This window comes from Cynocephalus volans, chromosome 12, assembly GCF_027409185.1.
Source record: "Cynocephalus volans isolate mCynVol1 chromosome 12, mCynVol1.pri, whole genome shotgun sequence".
NCBI lineage: Eukaryota > Metazoa > Chordata > Mammalia > Dermoptera > Cynocephalidae > Cynocephalus > Cynocephalus volans.
The window spans coordinates 58,450,460-58,473,570 of record NC_084471.1 but is presented as its reverse complement, the minus strand read 5'-3'; the positions used below and the strand labels follow the sequence as shown (position 1 = coordinate 58,473,570).

Sequence of the window (23,111 nt, the reverse complement as noted above, 5' to 3'; positions counted from 1 at the left end):
AGGTGCACATTTAAAGAGAAACAAAAGCTACCTATTTTTTTTTCTACCACTGGAAAGACTGGGTTTTGAGGCATGCTTCTTTTTTTGTCCAAAAGAACAAAATCCTTCAAGATTTTCTAACTAAAAGAATTTTTCTTTTTTCTAAATTTAATTTTATTGTGGTAAGAACACTTAACATGAGACCTATTCTCTTAAAAATGTTTAAGTGCACAATATACTATGTACAACCCAATACATTGTACCTATAGTTAACAGTACTATTGTTAACAATACTATAACTATACTATTATTAACTATGGGTACAATGTCGAAGGGTTTTAGGGTGAAAATATAGGTTTCATGAAAACTAATATTTGAAAGGAAACTTAGTGAGCATGTGATTCACCAATTTATATATACATATAAGAAAATGCACCTGTGACAATTTAGAGCCCATATTTTAGAATGAATGATCAACACAATTCATGAGTAGACTGAAAACAAGAGGGTATTAGAGTTAACACATTTTTTTTTTTTTACTGTGAGCAGTAAACTCATCAGAAAAAATAGATCATGCTAATATAAGCATTTTTACAAAATACTATTTACAGTAATATCAATTAAATAAACTCATATAAAGACTCTTATAATCAGATGAACAGTCTAAGAAAGACATTAATATTTTTGATGCATTTTCATAAAAATTGATACTTTGGGTGAATTCTATTCACAACTAAACATTCACTCATGTATATGGCATTGATTTTTCTTGTTCTTAAGAAACATCCATGAGTTTAAAAACCCATACTACTAAATCATCCATTTTTACCTTTCCTTTTCCAGTTAATTTATATACACCCCTTTTCCCACCATCCACCAGGAAATCAATATCGCATGGTATCAAAATAAGAAGCACATTGACTTAATGGAACCACATTATAATGCCTTTTGTAACAGAACTGCATAAGATCTTAGACCTCCTTCCAAAGGATATGAGATTTCAAAATGCCCCCAAATAATATCATTTCAGCCAAGTGGTTTCTAGTGTGATCCCCCAGGATTCACCCCAGTTGAGAGCATTATATTGGGATTCCAGCTCTAAGCAGTCCCCGCCCATGCTATCACAATGAGCAATGGAAGAAGTCGCACCATCCACACAAGATGGAGCAGCTCGCGTGGTGCCTGCCACCTGCCCAGGGAAGCAGGAGCACTTGACTGTTTGTGACCGTTCTTCTATCTTGTTCTTATTACAGCATCTGTGGAGTGCCACCACCTCGCAAGTTCCTGTTTTAACATGGTGAGCTGCACAAACAAAAACAAAAGATAAGACAACATTGACAAAGCTTTGGACACTCCCTCCCTCTTTTTAATTAGAAGTACATTAAATATAGCTCTATAACTACCATGCATGAAACTAGAAATACAATGATGCTGGCTGCATAATGCAGATTTGGTTTCTTTTCTAAATGTGTTAGGAACATTCCTGCCAGTAAATGCTTGATGAAGCGAGAAAAATTAGTTGACTAGATTAGAATGAGCTGTTAAAACAGGCTGACATATAGAGCCAATATGTGATGCCTTCAAAAACGTATTTATTTGCATACGACTTTGGTCTCACCTTTTGGTCCAATGTGTTAATCAAAGTAAAGTAAACCCCTGGACAAGGTGCCCTGCAACAGGGACAGCCAGCCCCATTCTCAAAGTCAGTGAGTGCTGATAAAGATTATGTTGTTCAGGGGGAGAGTGGCCGGACAGGGAACCCCTCAGGAAGTGGGAGAAAACATCCACGTCCTCAGTATTTTGCAGTCCAATTTCCCTGGAAATGTACTTATTGGGTGATTCTTGGAATTGCCACCATTTTCCTGGAAATTCCTGCCAGTCCCAGGACCCAGAATCATTCCTTCCAATCGTGCCTGAGGAGACAACTGCCACCAAATGACACCATGAACTTGGATGAATTTACATCTGGCAGCCAGTCTCCTGGAAGCCCACTCCAATAAACTGTCAGGCTCACATACCCATTTTGTCAACCTTGAAGTAAGGCTGTTGGAGTGAGCAGGACTTAAGCCACGTTGGGACCTAAAACCACATGGGCTCTAAAAGACTTTTAAAGGATGCAGTTTTTTTCTTGACATGCATTTCTCTGAGTTCCCTGTTTTCCCTGGTTACTTGATATTTTGAGCCTTGGTTATGGGGAAGATGACCTTATTTACATGAACATAAAGTTGTTTTCCAGTCAGCCTGAAACTGCAGACTTGCAGACTAGCATGTGCTATTGAGACCCTGGGAAACCAAGGAAGATGTCAGTAAAACTAAGCTGATTCCACCCCTCCAGCAGGACCTTGAGATAACAGCAAGGACAGGAGCACAAAACAGATGGAGCCTTGGCGAGACCTTGCACCTGGCTCCTTTCATGGAGCTCCCACAGTTCACGTCCCCCTCACTCCTGCTTTTCATTTCCCACTGTCTCCTCCCTCAACCTCCTCTTTAGAAACCCCTCAGAAAATCAGAGTCTTTGAGACGGCTTTAGTCTGGCCATCCTTTTGCTTTACCAGAGAGAAGGGTCAGCCTAACATCTCTCCTCAGGTCACTGGTGTTCCTGAATAAACCTGACTTCCATTTTCACCAACATTTGACTTTTGAGTGCTTTGCTTTTGAAAGGGGACATGCAGTTGGACCTGCCTGTGCCTGTTAACGGAGCTACTGAGCTTTTCAGGTGATGGAAATTTTTGGACCCCATTTATCACATTATGCTAGGGTTCTAATTTATTTTCATCATTCTTGGTTTTTCTTTCAGCATCTCTTCTTCAAAATAGTAGCCTTCCTATAAAATGATAAAAGTTTCATCTGCTAAAATTAAAAATAGCTTAAAATCAAACATTTGTTGAAAGATTACACTTTCAGAAATGTTAAAATTGTGATTAATATAAAAACAGAAATTTGAATAGAAAGGTAGAATATCTGAAGTTGTTTAATGGCATAAACATAATATGACCCATTGTAAATGAGATCAGCACATCATGCATTTATATTAATCTTCCCCTTGGAGATGAGAGGAACCAGTGTGCAATAACTCAGGTTAGATAGTTTGTTGAGATTTTTCCAAGAGACAGCAAATCACACACTTTTGGGGGGTAGGGGGAATGGGCTGGTACAGGGATCCGAACCTTTGACCTGGGCATTATAGTGTTATAACACTGTGCTTTAACCAACTGAACCAAGTGGTCAGCCTAAATCCCACACTTTTATCCCTCCATGTGAGACCAAGAAACTCAGATGTGACATACAGCATTTTTTTTTTTTTAAGAGACAAAGGGCTTTATTGCTCATGGCATAGCAGGCAGCACGGGTTTTGTATCCAGATTGGTTCCCCACAGTCTCTATATCCCATGGGGAAATGCAGAGCAGCCCAGATGGATGCTACTCATGGAGTGAGTTTTTGTCACAGCTGGGGAACCAAAGATCAGGCAAGGTGTGCTAGCAGCCCCTTTTGAAGACACACCACTTTGACAAGTGATCCTCAAAGAAATTTCAAGAGGCGCATACCATGCCCAGTGTCACACAGATTTTTCTGCCACTGTAGATACAAATGGGGATGTTCTGTGTGTTTGATTCAAACACAAATCTATCTCCATGAAAGCTAAAATATTAAGAGCCAGACTTCTGTTCCTACCCTCTTGTGTTCTGAAAACTAGTTTCTTAGCTAAGGATTAGTCCTTCGTTTTAATTTACTGAATACTTTATGTTATATTATACAAGTTAACATACTGCTTTCCACACTGTGCTTTACTCAGTCACATGTTAAGTGAGCTAATACCACACATCGGTCATTACTACTGGTAGTGCAACAATGAGTAAGAGGGACACAGTCCATCTCTGTCCTCGAAGTGCTTATATTCCTGGGTAGAAAACAAATAATAAGCAGCTAAGTGAATGATGAAGACAATGTAGATTTTTAAGCTTGAAGGAAAAACAGTAGAGCAATGTGATTGAGAGTAATTGGGCAGGGAGGGAATGTGTATTTTTTCAAGTCTTCGCAAAGGTCTCTCTGAGGAGGGAACCTGAATGAAGCACTAAATGATAAGAAGGAAGCATCCATTACGAAGATCTAAGAAAGAAACAGCATTCCAAACAGAAGGAGCAGCCAATGACTATGTTTTTATAAGCCTGTACAATTTGGAAGTAGTTGTTACTGCCACAAAACTTAAGCCTACCCTGATTACACAGTAGTACTTTCTACTGCTTTCCAGACTGTTCAGCAGGGTATATTTTTCTAAATATGTTAGTTGGAGGATACATCAGGGAAGTATGATACCTTGAAAGTGGATCATTCTCACTTACTTGAGCCAACACAGATTGAAAAGAAAATATTTCATAAGTATTTAAATAATTCTAGTGGTTGTAAGGAATTATTTCACAATGGGATAATTACATTGGCTAAATTCAGTATATCAGAACTCAGGTGAAGAAAGTGTGCTTCTCTCTTCTTGGGAAAGAAAGGAGGTGAGATGATCACCATATGGTACACTGGAGCGAAGGATGAGGTAACAGCAGCACTGGGAAAAAGAGAGTCATGTCCGCCTTCAGAGAACATGACACAAACATTAGGAGATTAATAATAAAAGTAACCAGGAAAACCAAACGGCAGCCTGACAGACATGGGCTTTCCTGCTCTAACTTTTCTCTTTATTGCCAATAAACAAAATGTACAAACATACAGATTTGAGTTTTCTGGTGAAAAATGGAATTTTATAAATATCTCTCTCAGCCTCTTTTCTTATTAAAATTGAAGGTGAATCTTTTTGTGGGAAAGGAGAGAGGGATAATTAGTCTTTTAAAAATAGAATAAGATAGAAGATAGATCAATAGATAGATAATCTTGTGCTCAAAGAGTTTGAAGGCATGGGTAGAAAAAATATCAACTGCCCAATATTTTTTCACATATACCAGTAAAAATGTCAAGAGAAGTGAGGTACCTCAAAAGACAGAAATAAACCTTCTAGCAGAATTTAGTTCACATAAGCATGGCATATGTGTACATAAGTATAGTTTCCTTATTTGTCTTCTGAGTATCTTAACTTCTTATTATAATAACCAAATTCTTGGATACAAGACTAATTTTTCATGTAAATGGCTCAGTATGTGGTATGTGTTTAAGGAATGGTAAACAAGCAATTGAAGAAAGCAAAACTAATTCCTGTGGTTTTCCTTTTACAGGTTAATGAGACAGTAGGAAATTCAAGCAGTTACTAGAATTCTCTATACAGATTCAGACCGAGCTCATGATGAACCAACCTAATTAAATATTAGAACTCTCCATATTAACAAAATAAGCCACACAGAAGATCAGTTAGCATCATATTAAAATGATGCAAGACCCCCTGGAGAAAATATAAATGAAGAAGAACAAACAAACAATTTTCTTCATGTCACAATTCTCAAGTCACAAAAAAAAAAAAAAAAAAAAAAAAAAAAAAAAAAAAAGACCTTTCTGATATTTTTTTCTTCATGGATGTAATGCATAAATACAAAGTATCACTTTCTACATTTCTGTGAAATGACAGCAGAGATACATAGGTTTCATTAAATTCTCATGATATAGGAACTCCAAATCTTCCCCAGTTCTAGTTGTTGCCTTCCAGGGTTATGACCCTTATGTCTCACTTCAACAATAGGACAATTGGCCCTACAGTGTTCCAGAAACATGGCTTAAAGAGACCTCCTCTTAAATCATATCTTAAGATTCCAAAATGTTTTGTAAAGCTAGTATGACTGGCATATTCTGGCATTAAGTCCCATAAGGCATTTTATCAAAACCTTTGTTTCCAACTGCTTTTTTTACATACTGAAAGTGTAAATGTTAGAAAACCCCCCACATCCATGTATATACTATAGAACTAACTTTGTTTTCCTTTTGTAGCTAGACCTTAATGATTAACTAAGGTTGTATCAAAAGCAGCTGACCATTACATCCTGTCTCCCCAATACATCTCTCAAAGATAGCATCATGGATCAGAAATCAGACGAGACCTTGACACCACAGATAATGTCAGAAAGCAGCTGTCCATCATGCTTGAAGACTCTACATCTTGTCTCCCCAAAATATCTACCTATATTAATCTCAGCCCTCAGTCGATTGGGGAGGAAGTTGGGACTTTACCCTCTGTCTCCCAGTCAGTGTCTTCCAAAATAAAAAGCCTTTCTTTTAAGTTCTATCTGGCGGGTGTGATTAGCCATCCTATAGTGACAAGCACTTGGAGACTCACATGGGTCAGAGACTATCCCGACTAAGTCAACCTCTCACGTGTTGGCTGATGGTGAAGAGGAATCCTATGAGACTCATTTGTTACCAAAAGAAACTTTTGTATAGGAAAAAAATTTTTTGAATTAAATGGCATTTTGTTTGTATACATGCATAGATTTTTAAAAATTATATATATGATAAATAATATTCAGTGCATTATATATGTACATAATATACTCTCATTAGATTCATCACCTGTGAACCAACCATAAATACAAAGGTATGAAAAATGGGTTTAAGGTACAATATTTATCCAAATCATTCACTGTCAGAAGTGGCTGTTGGCCTTAGACTAATAACAGCATAAAGCTACGCATATTACATTCTATATGCAAAAATAATTCATAGACTCTGGAAACAATTTATGGAATAATGGCAATTGCTAACATTTATTGAATATTTACTGTGTGCTGAGCATTATTTCATTTCATTACCACAACAATCATTAAGGAGAAATCTCTAATTATCCCCAATTTACAGATGAGGAAACTTAGACACAGAAATGTTAAGTAAGTTGCACAAGGTAAAATAGCTAGTAAGAGACAAAACTAGAGACGAGAATCCAGACAGTTTGCTTCAAGAAATCCTGATCTTAACCACCATCTTATAGTGTCTTTTCTATGGAATTCTAACAAATGCAACAAACTACAACTCAAGATGATGTGGAGGAATGCACTAAATATATCACCATCCCCACATGCCTCTGAAGGATATGGACTCTTGAACTGAAATACCTGAATTCAAGCCTACCTTGACTTATGTTACACTTGAGTAAACCCAAGTAAGTCCACTTACTTCCAAAGAATTGGCTTGTTCATCTCTAAAATGGCTCCAGAGAGTCCTTGTGGAGACCAAAAAAGTTCATGTGAAACTGCTTTGAAATTGTATAACATTACTCGAATGTTAATTATCTTTAGTTTTACTGTTAGTGTAATTAATATCAAAATGAGGCAACATGCATATAAGCTACAAAGACATGGCCGTTAGAAAAAGTTATCTACATTTTACAGAAGTTCTGTTTTCATATTTCAAAAAATCTATATATATACTTAATTGTGTTGACATGAGATGCATGTTTTAAAAAATTCAATCTGACATTTAAGCTGCAGAAGACAGTAAATCAAGTCGTGAATTTGTTCCTACTTGGTTTCCTCCCCATCAGATTTCAGTTCTTATTTGTATTCTGATTTGTCTCACTGATTCTGAAATTCTGTTTGTCTCCATGTACACCCATTTAATAGTTTTATCGAGCTTGACTAGCTCCCCAGAGAGTCTGTATTACACCTTGTAAGCAGAAATAAAGCATCACCTACATGCACCAATAGACATCTGAAAATCAAGCTAGTTAGTGGATTAAGGTCGCTGTAAATCACTTGGAACGGAAAAAATGTGCTGAAACCAAAACTTTTTGAGACAGCTAATTTCTCACTTTAATTCATTAGAATGAGAAGATAGGACACATCTTTAGACTTTCATGCTGAAGCAAACTAATTAAAAGTAATGGACATTTAAATAGATGAAAGAAATTTCAAAAGTTCCCATAATTTATGAAGTTAGGATGATCAGAGAGGAAATAGCCAAGTGCCAATGACATTTTTTAAAACCCTGTGTTCTAAAACTGCTCCACTTTTATGTGAAAAATAAAATGAAATTATTGGGAGGAAAAAAGATTGCCACTGAAAAATAATAACCCTAAATGGTGTCTATTAACAAAAGCAAACTCTCAACCAGAGGATGACCTCCAGTCTATTTTAAGAGAAAGATGAAGAACAGAGGAAGATTCACTCCTGGGAGAATTTTTAGATTCACTGACCCTCAACTCAGTCACAAACATCTTCTACGTCCACATTGCAAATGAGAATTGATACTGAGAAAGGTGAACCTAAAGGAATATCAATCCCTTTGTAAACTGTCTAGCAATTTCTGCCTATTAAGGTCTGCTCTGAAAAAGAGATACTGGACCAACCAAATTCATCTCTCTAGAAATTTGAACTAAAAGTCACAGAACGGACACGTGGAAATGGATACATATGCCAAAAGGCCATCTGGCACCAGGACTCGGGTGACCAAAGGAGAGCTCTGTGCATGCCTCATGGTGATGAGGAATGGGGACTCAAAGGAAGCATCCAGGAGAAGGGACTAACATAGGAGAAGAGAAAGGTGACAGAGAAGGGAGAAGGGAGTCCCATGAGCTGCCTCAGTGTGTGCCCTTCCTGAGGTCTCCCTGAAAGTTTTCCTGAACCCTGACCCAAAATGTGCTGACTAGATGATTTCTTTTTTTTAATTAAAGTTATAATTAACAAAAGCTAATTATCAGCCAGAAATATTCTCATCCACCTTTAAAAGAAAGAGACTAATTCCCACTTTCAAAGTAAAATCCAGGAAACTCTCAATCCAATAATCACACTTCCTACATTACCTCATAGCGAAAATTGATACTTCAAATGATGACCCTAAGACTATGTAAAATTACAATGAAGGGAAAATGGCTCATTACATATGTGTGTATGTGTAAGTATGTACGTACATATATGTACAATTTTTCAAATGGCAAGGATTAGGAAAAGCAGATTTTCTGCTTAATCCTAAATCACACAAAAAATGTAAAGAATTGGAACATCCCCAATTCCCAAGCACTGTAAAAGTCACATTGTTCTTTTATGATTAATAATATTCCTATAAGTGTTCCTGGGAAGGCGTGCAGTGCGGCCCAAGTACTTCTTGAGGAAAATGACACAATGAGTAGAGAGAACAGTGAAAAGAAAGATGGGCAATTTGGGTTCTAGTGTGTAGTTGTCTGTCCCTGGAAAGTGTGACATTGAATAAGTCATTTAGGTCTGGGTTTCTTTCCTTATCTGCAAAATGAAGAAATCAGACTAGATTTAGAGGTAATTTAGTTAAAGATCCCTTCCAAATAAAAACTTCTGAGTTTATAAAATGATTACATTTCATTATAATAAGGACAATCTATTAGACCTATCTGAAAATGAAAGTCAAAGTAAAACAGATTTTTAAAATCCCTTCAAATGAACATAAATTAACTTCATTAAGTCACTGAACTTAATGAGAAACTGAAAAGGGAGATTATGAAACCCGTATTTTGGATGAATTTCATATCTGTACGAAATCACAAATCTCAACTGCACAGTACAATATTCAGTACAAAGTCAACCTGAATCCTCACATTTCTTTATGTACAAGATGGTTTGATTACTGTCAATGTGATAAGAGAGATCAGGCTCAAAAGGTAATCTAGCACAGTGGCTTGGCTGAGAATCTTAAGTCAGATGATCTAGGTTCAAGTTCCAGCTTTAAATTAAAGTGTTTTCCTATGCACCAAACCCTTTTATTTTCCTCCTGGGGAAACTAGGCTATATTTTCCAGAGCAACACATGGAATGTGGGAAGGAAGTTATGCTTCTTCATGACTAGACATGTGAAAACCCCCCAGTCTTTCATACCTTCTCGCCCCCCCCTCTCTCTCCCCCCCCACACCCCTCCCTCTCTCTCCCTTTCAGAAAGATGTCAGTACCAGGGATGACCTTGGAAACCATGTGTTGAAGATGGCAGACCTAACATCAGCCTGGGTCCCTGAATGACCATGCAGAGGAGAGACTTACCCCCTGACACCAACTGGATTGTACATGAGCAAGAAATAAACTTAGGTTATGTTAAGCCAATGATTCTGAAGTGTCTGTTACAGTAGCAAACATTAACTTAACTAATATGTAAAAATATTTCTATTGATAGTCCTAGGAAGAAGTCGGGTGCAGCCCAGGTCTTCTTAAGGAAAATGACATAGTCGGTAAAAGAGCAGAGAATAGAAAGATGTGACTTGAGAAAATCATTTCATCTCTCTAAGCATCAGCTCCTCATCTGTAAAATGGGAATTATATTACTTACCATAAAGCATTACAATGAGGATTGAGTCACGTTCATAATGATGCTTATACCTGGTAGAGTAAGTGTTAGCTATAATTACCATGGAGGCTAAGAAGACCTAAATCAGACCATTGAATATATTTATATAATGCAGATATGTAAGAGAGAATCATAGATTTTTTTTATTAATATTATTTTTTACATTCTATGATGTTGCAGAGCAGTTGGGAGGGAGGGGGAGAGGAGAGGGGAAGGAAATGGGATGGAAGAAGGAGGAAGGAGGAGGGGCGGGATTGAGGCCTGTGGCACAACCAACATTCCCACAGGGGAGACCAGGGGGATTCCAGCAGTGGCTTGGTCATTGCTAGGCTGGATGCAAATGGCAGAGGGTGTGGCAAAAGCCCTCACTCCACATCACCCCAGCTCGTGGACCCAGGGCCCTTCTTGCTGAAGCTTGGTGGTCATCGCCAGGCTGGTTGCGTGCTGGGGGGCATGACCAATACCCTCAGCCCCCAGTGCTCCAGCTATGAAGAGCCTGGGGCACTTCCTGTGGCAGCTCAGTGGTCGCTGCTGGGCTGGTTGCTCATGCAGGGGGGGCATGGCTGAGGCCCAAGGCCCCCCACCTCCCTGGCTTAGGAGAGCCTGGGGAGCTTTCTGTGGCAGCTCAGTGGTCATCGCTGGGGTGGTTGTGCTTGTTGGTGGAGGTGTGGCCGAGGCCCAAGGCCCCCACCCTCAGGACTGGTTGTGGGTATCAGGGGCATGGCTGAGTCCCCCCTTTCTGGTTTGGTAGCCCAGGGGACTTGAGGTCCTTCTAGGTGTTATACGTGTTCTTTGGTGAAATGAGAGCCTTTACTAGTTAATATCTTGTTTACTAGTAATATACTTTGCTTCTGTTTGGGGGCACTTCGTTTTTTCTTTCATTTCTGTGTTGGATTATTTGCTGTTCCCACCACTTAAACTCTGCCCTGGAACTAATTTGTTGTCCTTTGCTTACTGCTAAAATGGGGGAACTTCCTGTGGAGACCAGTACTTGAGCTCTGTGATTGAGCTAAATTGCTGCTTTGCTGCTGATTCCCTAGGAAAGGCTTTTTGTGCAGCTTAGGTTTTAATGGTTGACTTTATAGGTACCTCCAGGTCTAGTAAAATCCAGTGCACCTGGGTTGTATAAAAACTCTGGTCTGGGCCTGAGTCTTTTCATCAAACTGCACCCTATACAATTCTATATTCCTGACCAGTCTCCTCTGAGTGGCCCCATGCTGATTGGGGGGCAGATCAGCTGTCCTTGCCATGCCCCAGTGATCCCCCAGAGGGCCCATCTCCTCCACCACCTGTGCTCCAAACACTTTCCATGGGATGGGCAGTGCTCCAGTCCCTTGCAATGATTCACCAGCCTCTGAGTGGTTCCTTTTTTTTCAGGTGTTGTGGCTCCTCGCTTCTATGTGGGTCCATGGGAACCCTATTAGTGGTATTGCTGGCCTGGGGGCCACCAAGGCCCTCTTTTCCCTTGCTGCCTCCAAGCAACTTCATCTGAAGGGCACAGCTGTGGCTTTTGCCAGCTCCTGCTCCATGCACTCAGCAGCTCCAGCCTGGAAGCGGCAGGGATTCAAAATGGTTGGAACAGTTTTTCCTTTCTCTCATCGTGGGTTCTCCCACCTTCTTGCACTCTGTAGGTCTCTATTCCTCTTCCCCTGAGCTCTAGTGGCCCCAGCTGGGCTGTCGTTGCTTTTTTATAGTTGTAAATCTGTTGATTTATGAGAAAGAGTGATGCCGAGGACTGTCTATTCCACCATCTTGACTGGAAGTCTGAGAATCACAAATTTTTAAAGACTTAAAGAAAAATAGAGATAAAGTCTAATCTTGCCATTTCACAACAAGGAAATTAATGGTTAAACAACAGTCCTAGTTCAAAATCACAGAGCTAGGAAACGGAAGATGCATAATTACACATTAGCTCTTTTAAGTTCTAGTTCAACATCACTTATCTATTTGCCACATCTCTTTGGTCATCGAATCTGTCTAATTCTTCTTCCTGTACACCTATTTAATTTCCCTGACTCCTCTACAACTTCACCTCCACTGACCGAGCTTAGGCAACCTTGGCATCTTTTCCTTGCATAACCATGAGAGTTCCCTGACTGGTTTCCCTACTTGCTGGTCTGTTCCCCTACACACACACACACACAACACACACACACACACACACACACACACACACACAGACACACGCGCTACCATGGTAGGGCATTCTAAAAGTAAGTTCACAGTATAGAACCATGTTTGGCTCTCATTTTTCACAGAATAATTCAATCCCTGGGCATAGCACAAGCATTCTTCCATTATCCCACCTCTCACTTCTTTAGCCTCACTTTCCTGGGCACACTTGTTGCATCCTACACTGAAGTCACATATACTATTTCCAGAATCTTATACATAGCACACCTTCACATCTCTCTGTCTTTGCTCAAGCCACCTCACTCTTTCTTGAATCCTTGACCCCTTTTTAGCACCAGCAAACACCAACCCCATCTTTTTAAGATTCAGAGCATCATATCACCTATCCTATGAAGATGTTAATTAACCCCTCAGATAAACGGAACCACTCCCTCCTCTAACATTTTTTGACTTATTTCTGTAACACCTATAAAAGTTTTCTATATTTACTTTTTCATTTCTGTTTTCCCCTACTAAATTTTGAGTCCTAAATCCATGATTATTCATCTCTGAATCCCAGCTTAAAAGACAGTTTAAGATCCACAATAGAAAATCAATATACTTGATGAAATGTGAATAAATAACTGGTTTACTTCAAAGGTTCTCGAAAGGAAAAAAAGTTCAGCAAATTTAATAATTTTTCTAGGATTAGAAGAACTTATTGAAAATTGTAAAAACATTTGATCTTTCTATTCTGTGGCTATGTGTGTATATGAACTTAATTTGTTATAATGGAGAGCCAAGCAGGGTTTCAGGAGGAGAGATGCAATCAGTAAGGCCTGAATTGGGAGGTCAGAAGCCCTGGCTTCTATATCTAGTGCTGTCACAAACTCTTTAATCTTTGGAAAATCAGTTCTTCTCACTGACTCACAATTTATCATACGTAAAATAAAGAAGCTGGCCATATATGATAGTAGAACAATTAATATGTAAGAAAGAAAATATGTGACATCAGCCAAAAGCACTTATATATTCTAGAAGAAACTTCCAATATAATCAATGAAAGCCTGCTCATCAGAGAAGCAGTGTGGCATTGGACTCTGACCCAGGAGATCTCAATTTTGGTCCCAAATTGATCAGAACAATTCTTTGAAAAACACTTTATTTATTTAGACTTCAGTTTCCTCAACTACAAAATTAGAGGGATCTATAAGTTTCTTCTCAGCTCTAAAAATGTATTACATGGTGTGCTATGTACAAACCTAGATGGATACAGGCACTAAAGTCATTTAATTTTAGGAAGTGATTATTCCCCGAGAAAAGGATGAACTTCTACTATTTCCTATATTGAATTTTGCAGATTCATAATTCCCAGCCCTTTTGTATACTTAGAGGTTTTCTACATATGGGGTGTTCTTTGAAGCCAGTGAGAGACCTACAAACAGAAGGAATCAGTATTATTCAAAAATGAATAAAATCTTTGCCTTCCAACTACTATCCAACAAAATCTTTTCTCACATATGGAAAGTTTGCTTTGTTCCCAGTGATTGACATGAAAAAGCAAATTTAGGTTATCTTTCCTCTACACTTCAGCAATTTCAATAAGGAACATCCAGGTTCTGAGTGTCACACTAGATCAAAAGGATATAAATCCTTAGTCAAATTATTAAGGAAGACTAGATGAGGCTTTCTTTATTTGAGTTTTTAGAAGAAAAATGCTAGTAGCTCTTTGAAAATTTATATTCTGTATTACCCATTCACTGAGTAAAGATTTTACACTGTCATATCAATTAAACTTTATTAGTTGTTGTTGATAGCTTCTGAAAATGTCCTTTTAAAAATAAACTTTATAATTCATTTATGAGGTGAAATTCAAATTAGAGTAGAGAAGCAGCGAGACATGGTAGCAGGATGACTCATCAGCATGTCAGGAAATCTGTGCCCTCACTTGCACTCCACTCCTGACTAACATGAGGTCGCTGCCAACTCAGTCACAAACTGAAGAGTCACCAACACCAGTTAAGTGCCAGGCATTGTGCTCTCTACTGGGAATATAAAGCCATGGGGAAAACTTTCCCTGCTTTCAAAGAGCTTAGAAGGCAGTAGAGGGTTAGAGTCATGTATACAAAGTGTAAAATAAATGATCTATGAAAGGAACAATTGATAAGCTGGACTTCATTAAAATTAAAAATATCTGCTTTGCAAAAGACACATCAAGAGAAAGAAAAGATAAGCCAAAGACTAGGAAAAAACACGTGCAAAGATATATCTGATAAAGGCATGTCACGCAAAATATACAAAGAACTCTTAAAACTCAACAATAAAAATACAAACAACTCAATTAAAAAATGAGCCAAAGACCTTAGCAGACACCTCACAGCAGATGGCGAGTAGAATATAAAAAGATATTCCATATCGTAAGTCATCATGGAAAAGCAAATGAAACAACAATGAGATGCCACTACACACTTCTTAGAATGACCAAAATACAGAACAATGACAACACCAAATGCCAATGAGGATGTTGAGCAACAGGAACTCTCATTCATTGCTGGTGGGAATGTAAAATCATACAGCCACTTTGGAAGATAGTATGGCAGTTTCTTACAAAACTAAACATATGCTTACCATATGATCCAGCAATTGCACTCCTTGGCATTTACCCAAAGGAGCTGACATATCCATGCAAAAACCTGCACATGGATGTTTATAGCAGCTTTATTGATAATGGCCAAAATGTGAAAGCAATCAAGATAGGTGGTGAATTCATAAATAAACCATGATGCATCCAGACAAAGGAATATTAATTCAATGCTACAAAGAAATAATCTATCAAGCCACAAAAATATATGAAGGAAGTGTAAATGAATACCACTAAATGAAAGGAGCCAATCTGAAAAGGCTACCTACTTTATGATTCCAATTATATGACATTCTGAAAAAGACAAAACCACAGAGAAAATAAAAAGATCAGTGGTTGCCAGAGATTGGGGGAAAGGAAGGATAAAGAGAAAGAGCACGGGATTTTTAGGGCAGTGAAATTACTCTCCATGATACTATAATAGTGGATACTTGTCATTACAAATTTTTCTAAAGCCTTAGAATGTGTAATACTAAGAGTGAAACCTAATGTAAATTATTGACTTTGGGTTATAACGATGTGTCAATGTTGGTTCATCAATTGTAACAAATGTACCACTCTGATTGGCAATATAGATAATGTGAGAGAAAGGGGTATATGGGAAATCTCTGAACCTTCCTTTCAATTTATCTGTGAACCTAAAAGTGCTCTAAAAAATTTTAGTCTTTAAAGAAATTTTTTTTAAAAGTGATAAGGGAGCCATAATGATAATAGCCACAGAGTGTACTAGGGTAAAGAAAGAAGGAAAAAGTCAATCCCCCCATCACCTCCACTGAAAGGCAGGAATTAGAAGGAGGATCAAGAAAGAATTTATAATGAAGATAAGACAACCTGAATTTTGTGAGATTCCTGATAGCTTGCCAAGTCACATCAGCAACATTGATCTCATTTAGTGTCCTAATCTGGACTAGATAATCTCTATGCTCTCTTCTGATTCTAAATTTCTATGACATTATGTCCATCTTTAATAACACTATAGAAAGGCTTCTATAGAAAGGTGTCTTTCTGTTTTGTTTACATGTGTGTATATTTAACCAAGGTACATATACTATCTAGAACCCTATGTTGAAATATTTCTAATATAAATCTTTCTAAAGAATAAACAATATCTCCAAAACATCATTTAACTTTGTAGTATTGATCTTGGCCATAATTATAAGCATCCAGTCCTTGGGTGCGTTGAAAGTGTAGCTTTATGCAGATGAAAAAACACAAGACATTGTGTGGAATGCGGTAGTAAGTGGAAGCTAAGTGGCACCTCAGGAATTTATTTTCTTGAAAAGGGCCCCGATGTTAGTTTGTCCTCTTGGTAATTTGCCTTCTTCTCCTGAAAGTGAAGTGAGCATGTATGGTAATATGCCCTCCTGGGCAGTGTAAAGTAGCCACCATCCAGCGAAACTAATTAATGAAACAAAGACTAAAGCAGCCTTCTAGCGGGGGGCAGCAGAGCGTCTGGTGGTTAAAGAGGAAATCAGACAGATGCCGGGTTTTACACGGCTGTCACTAGCTGAGTGACTCTGAAAAAGTTACTTACATGTAGATGTCAGTTTGCTCATCTGTAAAACAAGAATAACAAGCCTATTCACAGTATTATTGGGAGGATTAAATAAATTAAAGTAGGTAAAGCTGTTAGCAAAGTGTCCAGCATGTAAACATTGCTCATTGATTATCATCTATTATTACTATTTTTACAAATCCAGCAGCACTCCTGTTATCCTTGTAAGAACATTCTTCAGAATAAGAGCTACAAGTGGCAATGGTTTTCAATGAAACTAACATGGATCTAATCCTCACCAAGTTATTTTCTTATCTAAGAATCAGTAGATAACACAAATAGTTGCATAGTAGTTGAGAGTACAGATTTTAGAACCAGACTACTTGGATTCAGATTCCAGCTCTGCCACTTATTTTCTGGGTAACAGTTCCAAGTAACTTAACCTTTCTATGCCTCAATTTCCTCATCTGTAAATGGAGGAAAACTCATAGTATCTGCCTCATAGTATTGTGTAAAGACTTAAATACATATAAAGCACCGGCATCATTATCTGGCTAAAGTAAGTATTCTGTAAATGTTTGCTATTGATAGAAATAACATTGAACAACTCTGGAGAAGTAGAAGGTAGTGTCATCAATGGTGAGAGAGAAAAGGTAGGGTTGGTGGTACCGTGTTGCCTTGGTGATAACAGCATTCTCATAAATCCCTTTTCAGGAAAAGGAACAACTAGGAGTTCATTCTCTAAAGTCAGATAGCCCCAAATTGCAAACCTTACCTGATGTGCATGACCTTGCTTAAGTTATTTCACTCCACAGTCTCAGGTGACTCAGTCATATAATGGGAATAGCAGTATGCACCTCATAAAATTGTTGTGAGGATGAAATGAGATCATGAATGTAAAGTGGTTACCTCTTTGGAGGATTTTTGTAAGGGCTCAACCTAAGGGTTAACTGAACTAAAAGTTCACACCTGAACTACTGCTCTGCTCTATATCTTTAGCCTAAAGGGGAAGGAAGCTGCTGAGGAAAACCGTCACACTGTTCTGCCACCAAACCCTCACTCTTGAAGCTTTTTACCTCATTGTATCCATCCTCAAATGCTGCCCTGGCTTCTCACATAGAACTCAGTGAGACTCCTAGTGAACGATACCTTGCAAACATTTACCACTGTCAGGAACTCGCCACTAGCCTTGACTCCATTTTTTGGATTCCACACCATGTCCTCCTCTCTCTCTAATTTTCATTCTTGTTTCCTCTTCCTCTCATGAATGACTTCACTCATTCATTCATTTCCTGTTTATTAAATGCTTGTGGTAGGCTAGATATAGGAAAGACAAATTCCCTGTTGTAGAGCTCTGGCTGGGTCTGGAGCTCACAGACCCCTCAAGCCCATTCCAGACTGGGTCACAAACCCTTCACATGCCAAGCTGGGTCACCAGACCCCTCACACGCCAGGCTTGGTCACCAGACTCCTTACATGCAGGTCTATGAGCTAGGTAATTGGCAAACAGCTCTTTGGAAGCTGTAGGTTGGAAAGCATGGCCACACGGAGCAGTGGATGCCCAAGGCAGACACCAGCCAAGGTGGCGGCACCATGCATGTGCACCAACTCCACCCATGCACACACACAAACACACACACACACACACAATTTGTTTACTGAACCACCCCCAACCGGACCCGAGGCAAGGGACCTGACCAAAACATTCCATTTTCCCAACAATCCACCCCTTCGGGGTCCCTTGCCGTACAATCTACACATTCAGAACCTTCCATGATGTTCCCTTAGTGAGGATAGATGATCCTTACATTTACATATTACACATTCCACCCAGTCCCAAAAGTCTTTAGCTTGTTGTAGCACTAACTCAAAAGTGCAGAATCCAAAGTCTCCTCTGAGACCAAAAGCAAAAGTCCTTCCAGCCATGAACCTATAAAGAGTAAAAAACAAGTTTATCTACTTCCAAGATACAGTAGGACAGACATTGGTTACACATTCCCATTCTAGAAGGGAGGAATAGAAAGGAAAAACAGTCCCCAAACAAGTCCAAAACCAAAACAGGGCAAACATTAAGTACACTGGGGCACCCAGACCCCTAAAGTGTTGGGCAACCTCTCTCCTACAGCTCCACCAAATGCAGACCACTGAGCTGCCCTGGTGCTTGCAGCTTTTCCATATTGGTGCTGCACATTGCCAGCAGCCCCTCAGTTCTGGGCTCCTGGTGGCAGTCCCACCATCCTGACTCCACTAGACATTTCCTCAGTGGGGGTTCTCTGTGGGGGGCTCCAACCCCACTTTTCTGCTCCACATTGCTCCACAGATGACCTCTGCAGTGGCTCCACCCCTGCAGCAGGTCTCTGCCTGAGTCCCTCAGCTTTTTCATGCATCTTCCGAAATCTAGATGGAGGCAGGATTACTCTAGCCAGAGCAGCTGGGATGCAGGGAGCAGTTTGCTGAGGGCAGCTGCAGCCCAGGTCTGTCCTCTGGGACATCTCAGTCCTTCTAGGATGGGAGGGGTGCTCTCCCAAACTTCTCAAACGCCCTCAAGGCCTGTGATGGGTGGGGTACCCATCCAGACTTCTCAAATGTCTTTAGGGCTTTTTCCCCATTGTCCTTGTTCTTAGCATCTGGCTGCCTCACTGCCAAGATAATGTCTTTAAGGAAACAGTTTATCTGCTTCACCTTTGCATTTTTCTCCTGCTCTCCACTTTTCTACCTCATGGCCAGGCTGCAAATTTTCCAAATCTTTATGCTCTGCTTCCCTTTTACATTCTGGCTTTTGAATTACTTCAATCAGCTCAGCTTACACCGGCTACTCACTCAGTCTCAGTCAGTCTTGCAGCATTCACCCACAGTTCAAACAGCTGCATTTTCCCAGTTCATCAAGGAGTGGCTGCCCTGCCCCTGTGCATATCTGCAGTTCTCCTGTAAACGCTGCCACTGAGACAGGCACATAGTAATGGAGACTAACTTTTCCACATTTTCACCAGGTGAAAACATACTTGAAATTCTGCAGGGGTACCCGTCCTTGGGTCATCTGCCCATCTGCATGTGGCACTCTTTCCTCAGGTTTATACAGCACCTGTCCAGCCATTGGGTTTAAGTGGCACCTTCTGAGCCTTTTGCCTTCAGACAAAAGCAACATGCGTTTACTATATTGTCTCTAGAGCATGTTACACCATCCACCCCTAGGTCACATACCTGTAAGCAGCCAGGGGCTCTCCCTGTTTCTGCTGCTTTATTGTCTCAATTTCTCATTCACAACAGGTTATGCCTGGAGATGCACGGTTTTCCCCAACTCACCACTGGGTTGGTCATCTTCCCTAGTGTTAGAGGCAGGAGTGGCCAGTCGCTGCATGCCATCCTCCAGGATAATCATCCTTGCTTCCAACAACTCTGCTTTCAGCTACAAATCTCAATCAGTTTGCAGCATAGTTAACAGCAGCCAGGCTCTGGTCAGCAGAAAAGTGGCCACCAGGAACCACATACTCAAGGACAGCCACATTTCCTCCCCTTCCCAAGGGGTTTTGTATTGTAGTACCTGGTCTATGCTGCCTTGCAGTACAATGAGCAGCAACCAGATCCCAGTCAGCAGGAAGGTGTCCATAGTGCATAGAATATTCAAAAGTAGCCACATTTCCTCCTTCTTCCAAGGGCTTTCGGATCCTGTACCTGCTCAGAATACTGTCACAGACTACACAAATTGTGGCGTTAGGGTTAATGTCCGAATCCTGTTTTTAATGCCAATTGTAGAGCTAGGGCTGGGTCTGGAGCTCACAGACCCCTCAAGCCCATTCCAGACTGGGTCACAAACCCTTCACACACTAGGCTGGGCCACCAGAACCCTCACATGCCAGGCTTGGTCACCAAACCTCTTACATGCAGGTCTGTGAGCTAGGTAACCAGCAAACAGGTCCTTGGAAGCTGTAGGTTGGAAAGCATGGCCACACAGAGTGGCTGACGCCCGAGGCTGACACCAGCCAAGGTGGTGGCACCATGCATGTGTACCAACTCCACGCACCCACACACCCAATTTGTTTACTGAACCACCCCCAACCAGACCCGAGGCAAGGGACCCGACCAAATCATTCTATTTTCCCAACACCTGTCCTCATGGAGAAGACAAACATTGAACAAATCATGACACAGCTGGAAGAAAGCATAGCAAACTCATTCAGAAAACAGGCTATGGTGTTATATCGGCCTGGGTTTGAGCCTCAGACCTCTTGCTTATTAGCTGTGCTCTTGAACAAATTATGTAATTGCTCTAAACTTCGATTTCTTATTTGGGAAATGTGAATACCAATGTTTACTTTTAACTACAAGAATAATCCTCCTCCATCACCATCCAGCCCCCACCAGCTTCTGGGAATGAGCTCTAGACCAAGAAAGGAAAATAAATCATTTTACCAGTTACCCTTTGCTTATAAAGACTAGTGGAAAAAGATACCATACTTAAAAATGAGCTCTATTAAAAGGAAAAGAACAAGTTATGTTTTCAAAGCACTCACCAATTTTTCTGTAAATAAAAGGTCACCATCCCATCTCTGTTTTTTGAAAGCACAAGGCAGTGAGCCCCACTGGAGAACAAACTGAGCTTTGCATCATAATATAAGCTTTGTGTTCACTGTGGATAGGTATCTTTGCATATTATGCTGCATTTAAGAAAATGTTTTGTTTTTTTTTTTTCCTTAAATTATGCTTAAATGGTAGTTAGTCTGAGAACTAAATTTTCTCCCTGGAGGTAGTGATGTGTGTTTGTGTTGTGTCTGTGTGTGTGTTTGTGTGTGAGAGAGAGAGGATCAGAAAAACAGAGAGAGTTTAATCTAATAGTTGCTCATCTGAAAGCTAGACAGAATGAGCAGATATACTTTCAACATGCACTAGTAGAGAACCCTCAGAAGGGATCAGAACTTGGGAGTGACAGAGATAAAGTGACCATATAATTTTTCATTCAAATCAGGACCCATTTGAGAGGAAAAGGCATATTATTGATGATTATGCTGGAAAAACAGGTGTTAACTGGCGCTGTCTGGGTACAAACTGGAGCATAGAATCACCACAGCCAATGTTCACCCTGAACTGTTCGCTAAAGCCTGCCTGTGCTAACTTTTTGCCTTTGCTAGCTTATTTTAAGCTAGATACCCAGTCTTTGAAAATGTGCTGCTGTGAATTGCTGTATCCTGTGAACTGTCCTGGTGGGGGTGAGAAGATAAATTATACAAAAGACTAAAATCAATTGGTAGGGAGCAGATTTTCCTATGTGGAGATAAAGATTTTGTACTATGAAAATTCAGTGACATTCACTTTCTTCAAAAGCCAAGATAGTATATGCTGGGTAGGGCTTGAGACCTATCCAGGTACAGTGCAGGTGGCTACTTCCTCTCACTCTCAGAAAGCAAATCTGCTGCATCTATGGTGTCTTTTTACTGGATCTGTTCTTTTCCTTTGTTTTGCGTCTATGAATATTAATCCCTAATAAGATCATATCTCTATTAATAAAGAGAATGCAGCCAGATGCTATATCAATTTTAGGCAAAACATTCTAACAATATATAATACTTAGAGGTGTGTTTGAGGACATTAGATAACAATAGTTACAATATGAAAAACGATTAAATGCAAATGAAAACAATGTTAACTATCCCAGAGCATAACGTATGTGATTCTGAGACACAAGGCACACGGAAGAGATGGCAGAGAGCACTTTAAAATTGGGAAGGAGAACAGCAAGGTCGTGAGAGAGGATAAAAATCAACAGGCACACCTGTGCTAAGGAGGACACATGTCACATGTGGAAGAAACTAGTAATGCAGGGACATCAAGTCAACTTCAATCAAATCAGTATGGACCAGAAACTTTCATAAGGTTGCCCAGCAGAGTCGAGAGTGTGGAAGTGGGGGTAGAAAGGGAAGAGTGTAGAAGGCACTTGACCAAGACGGCCTGAACATTCCCCTCAGCTTGACTTTACACACATTTCCTTCTGACTCTAGACCCCCAACCTCCCTTTTCTTAGAGCATTTACTTTAGAAAACTTGTAAATCCTTTCTATGCCTCTTTGAGATATAAATTTTCTACCAGCATCTTGCCAATTTTACAACCCAGGAATGTCTTTCTCAAGGACTCTGGAGCATCCCTTTGAAATTTAATCATCAAGAAAGATAGGGCCCCTGTCTCCCAGTCTCAGTGAGAGGGTAGGAGCCTAACTCTAAGTACCATTCAGCAAACATGAATGGCCTAATCACATTGACCAATCTCCTTACTAATGTCCTCTAGTTCTTTCCCACTAGCTCACCCCAATGTTTAAAAATCCTCCTTCCTTTTGTCTGAGCAGAGTTGAGTTCAGTCCCTCTCCCCATCTCAGTAGTCTTCCTATTGCAACAGTTTTGAATAAAGTCTTCCTGCCATTTTAACAAGCAGCGTCCAGTGCAATCTTTTTTTTACTGGTGCTGGCTGTAGATCATCCGCTTGGACAGCTCAAAACATTGTAAGTTTAAACCAAATTTTCTTGGGGAGGACAACTGAGATTTTAGAAGCTCCTGAAGGCCTCCTCCTCCCTCTCCCTACAAAAACAATCTCCTCATCAACTTGCAGAGGAAATAATTTTTTTTCTAACAAGGAAAAAGCCTCTCCTACAATAAGAGCTAAAAGTCTGGTTGA

At 39.8% G+C, this 23,111-nt stretch overlaps 1 protein-coding gene across 1 annotated transcript in view; it reads right to left on the bottom strand.

The window, feature by feature from the left end:
- Positions 1–23,111, bottom strand: part of TAFA2 (TAFA chemokine like family member 2) — a 379,759-nt gene that overhangs the window by 276 nt on the left and 356,372 nt on the right. Inside the window, exon 3 of the mRNA XM_063115654.1 lies at positions 1,129–1,281. Within this exon, the coding sequence (XP_062971724.1) occupies positions 1,129–1,281 (153 nt within the window). The remainder of the gene's footprint in view (positions 1–1,128; positions 1,282–23,111) is intronic.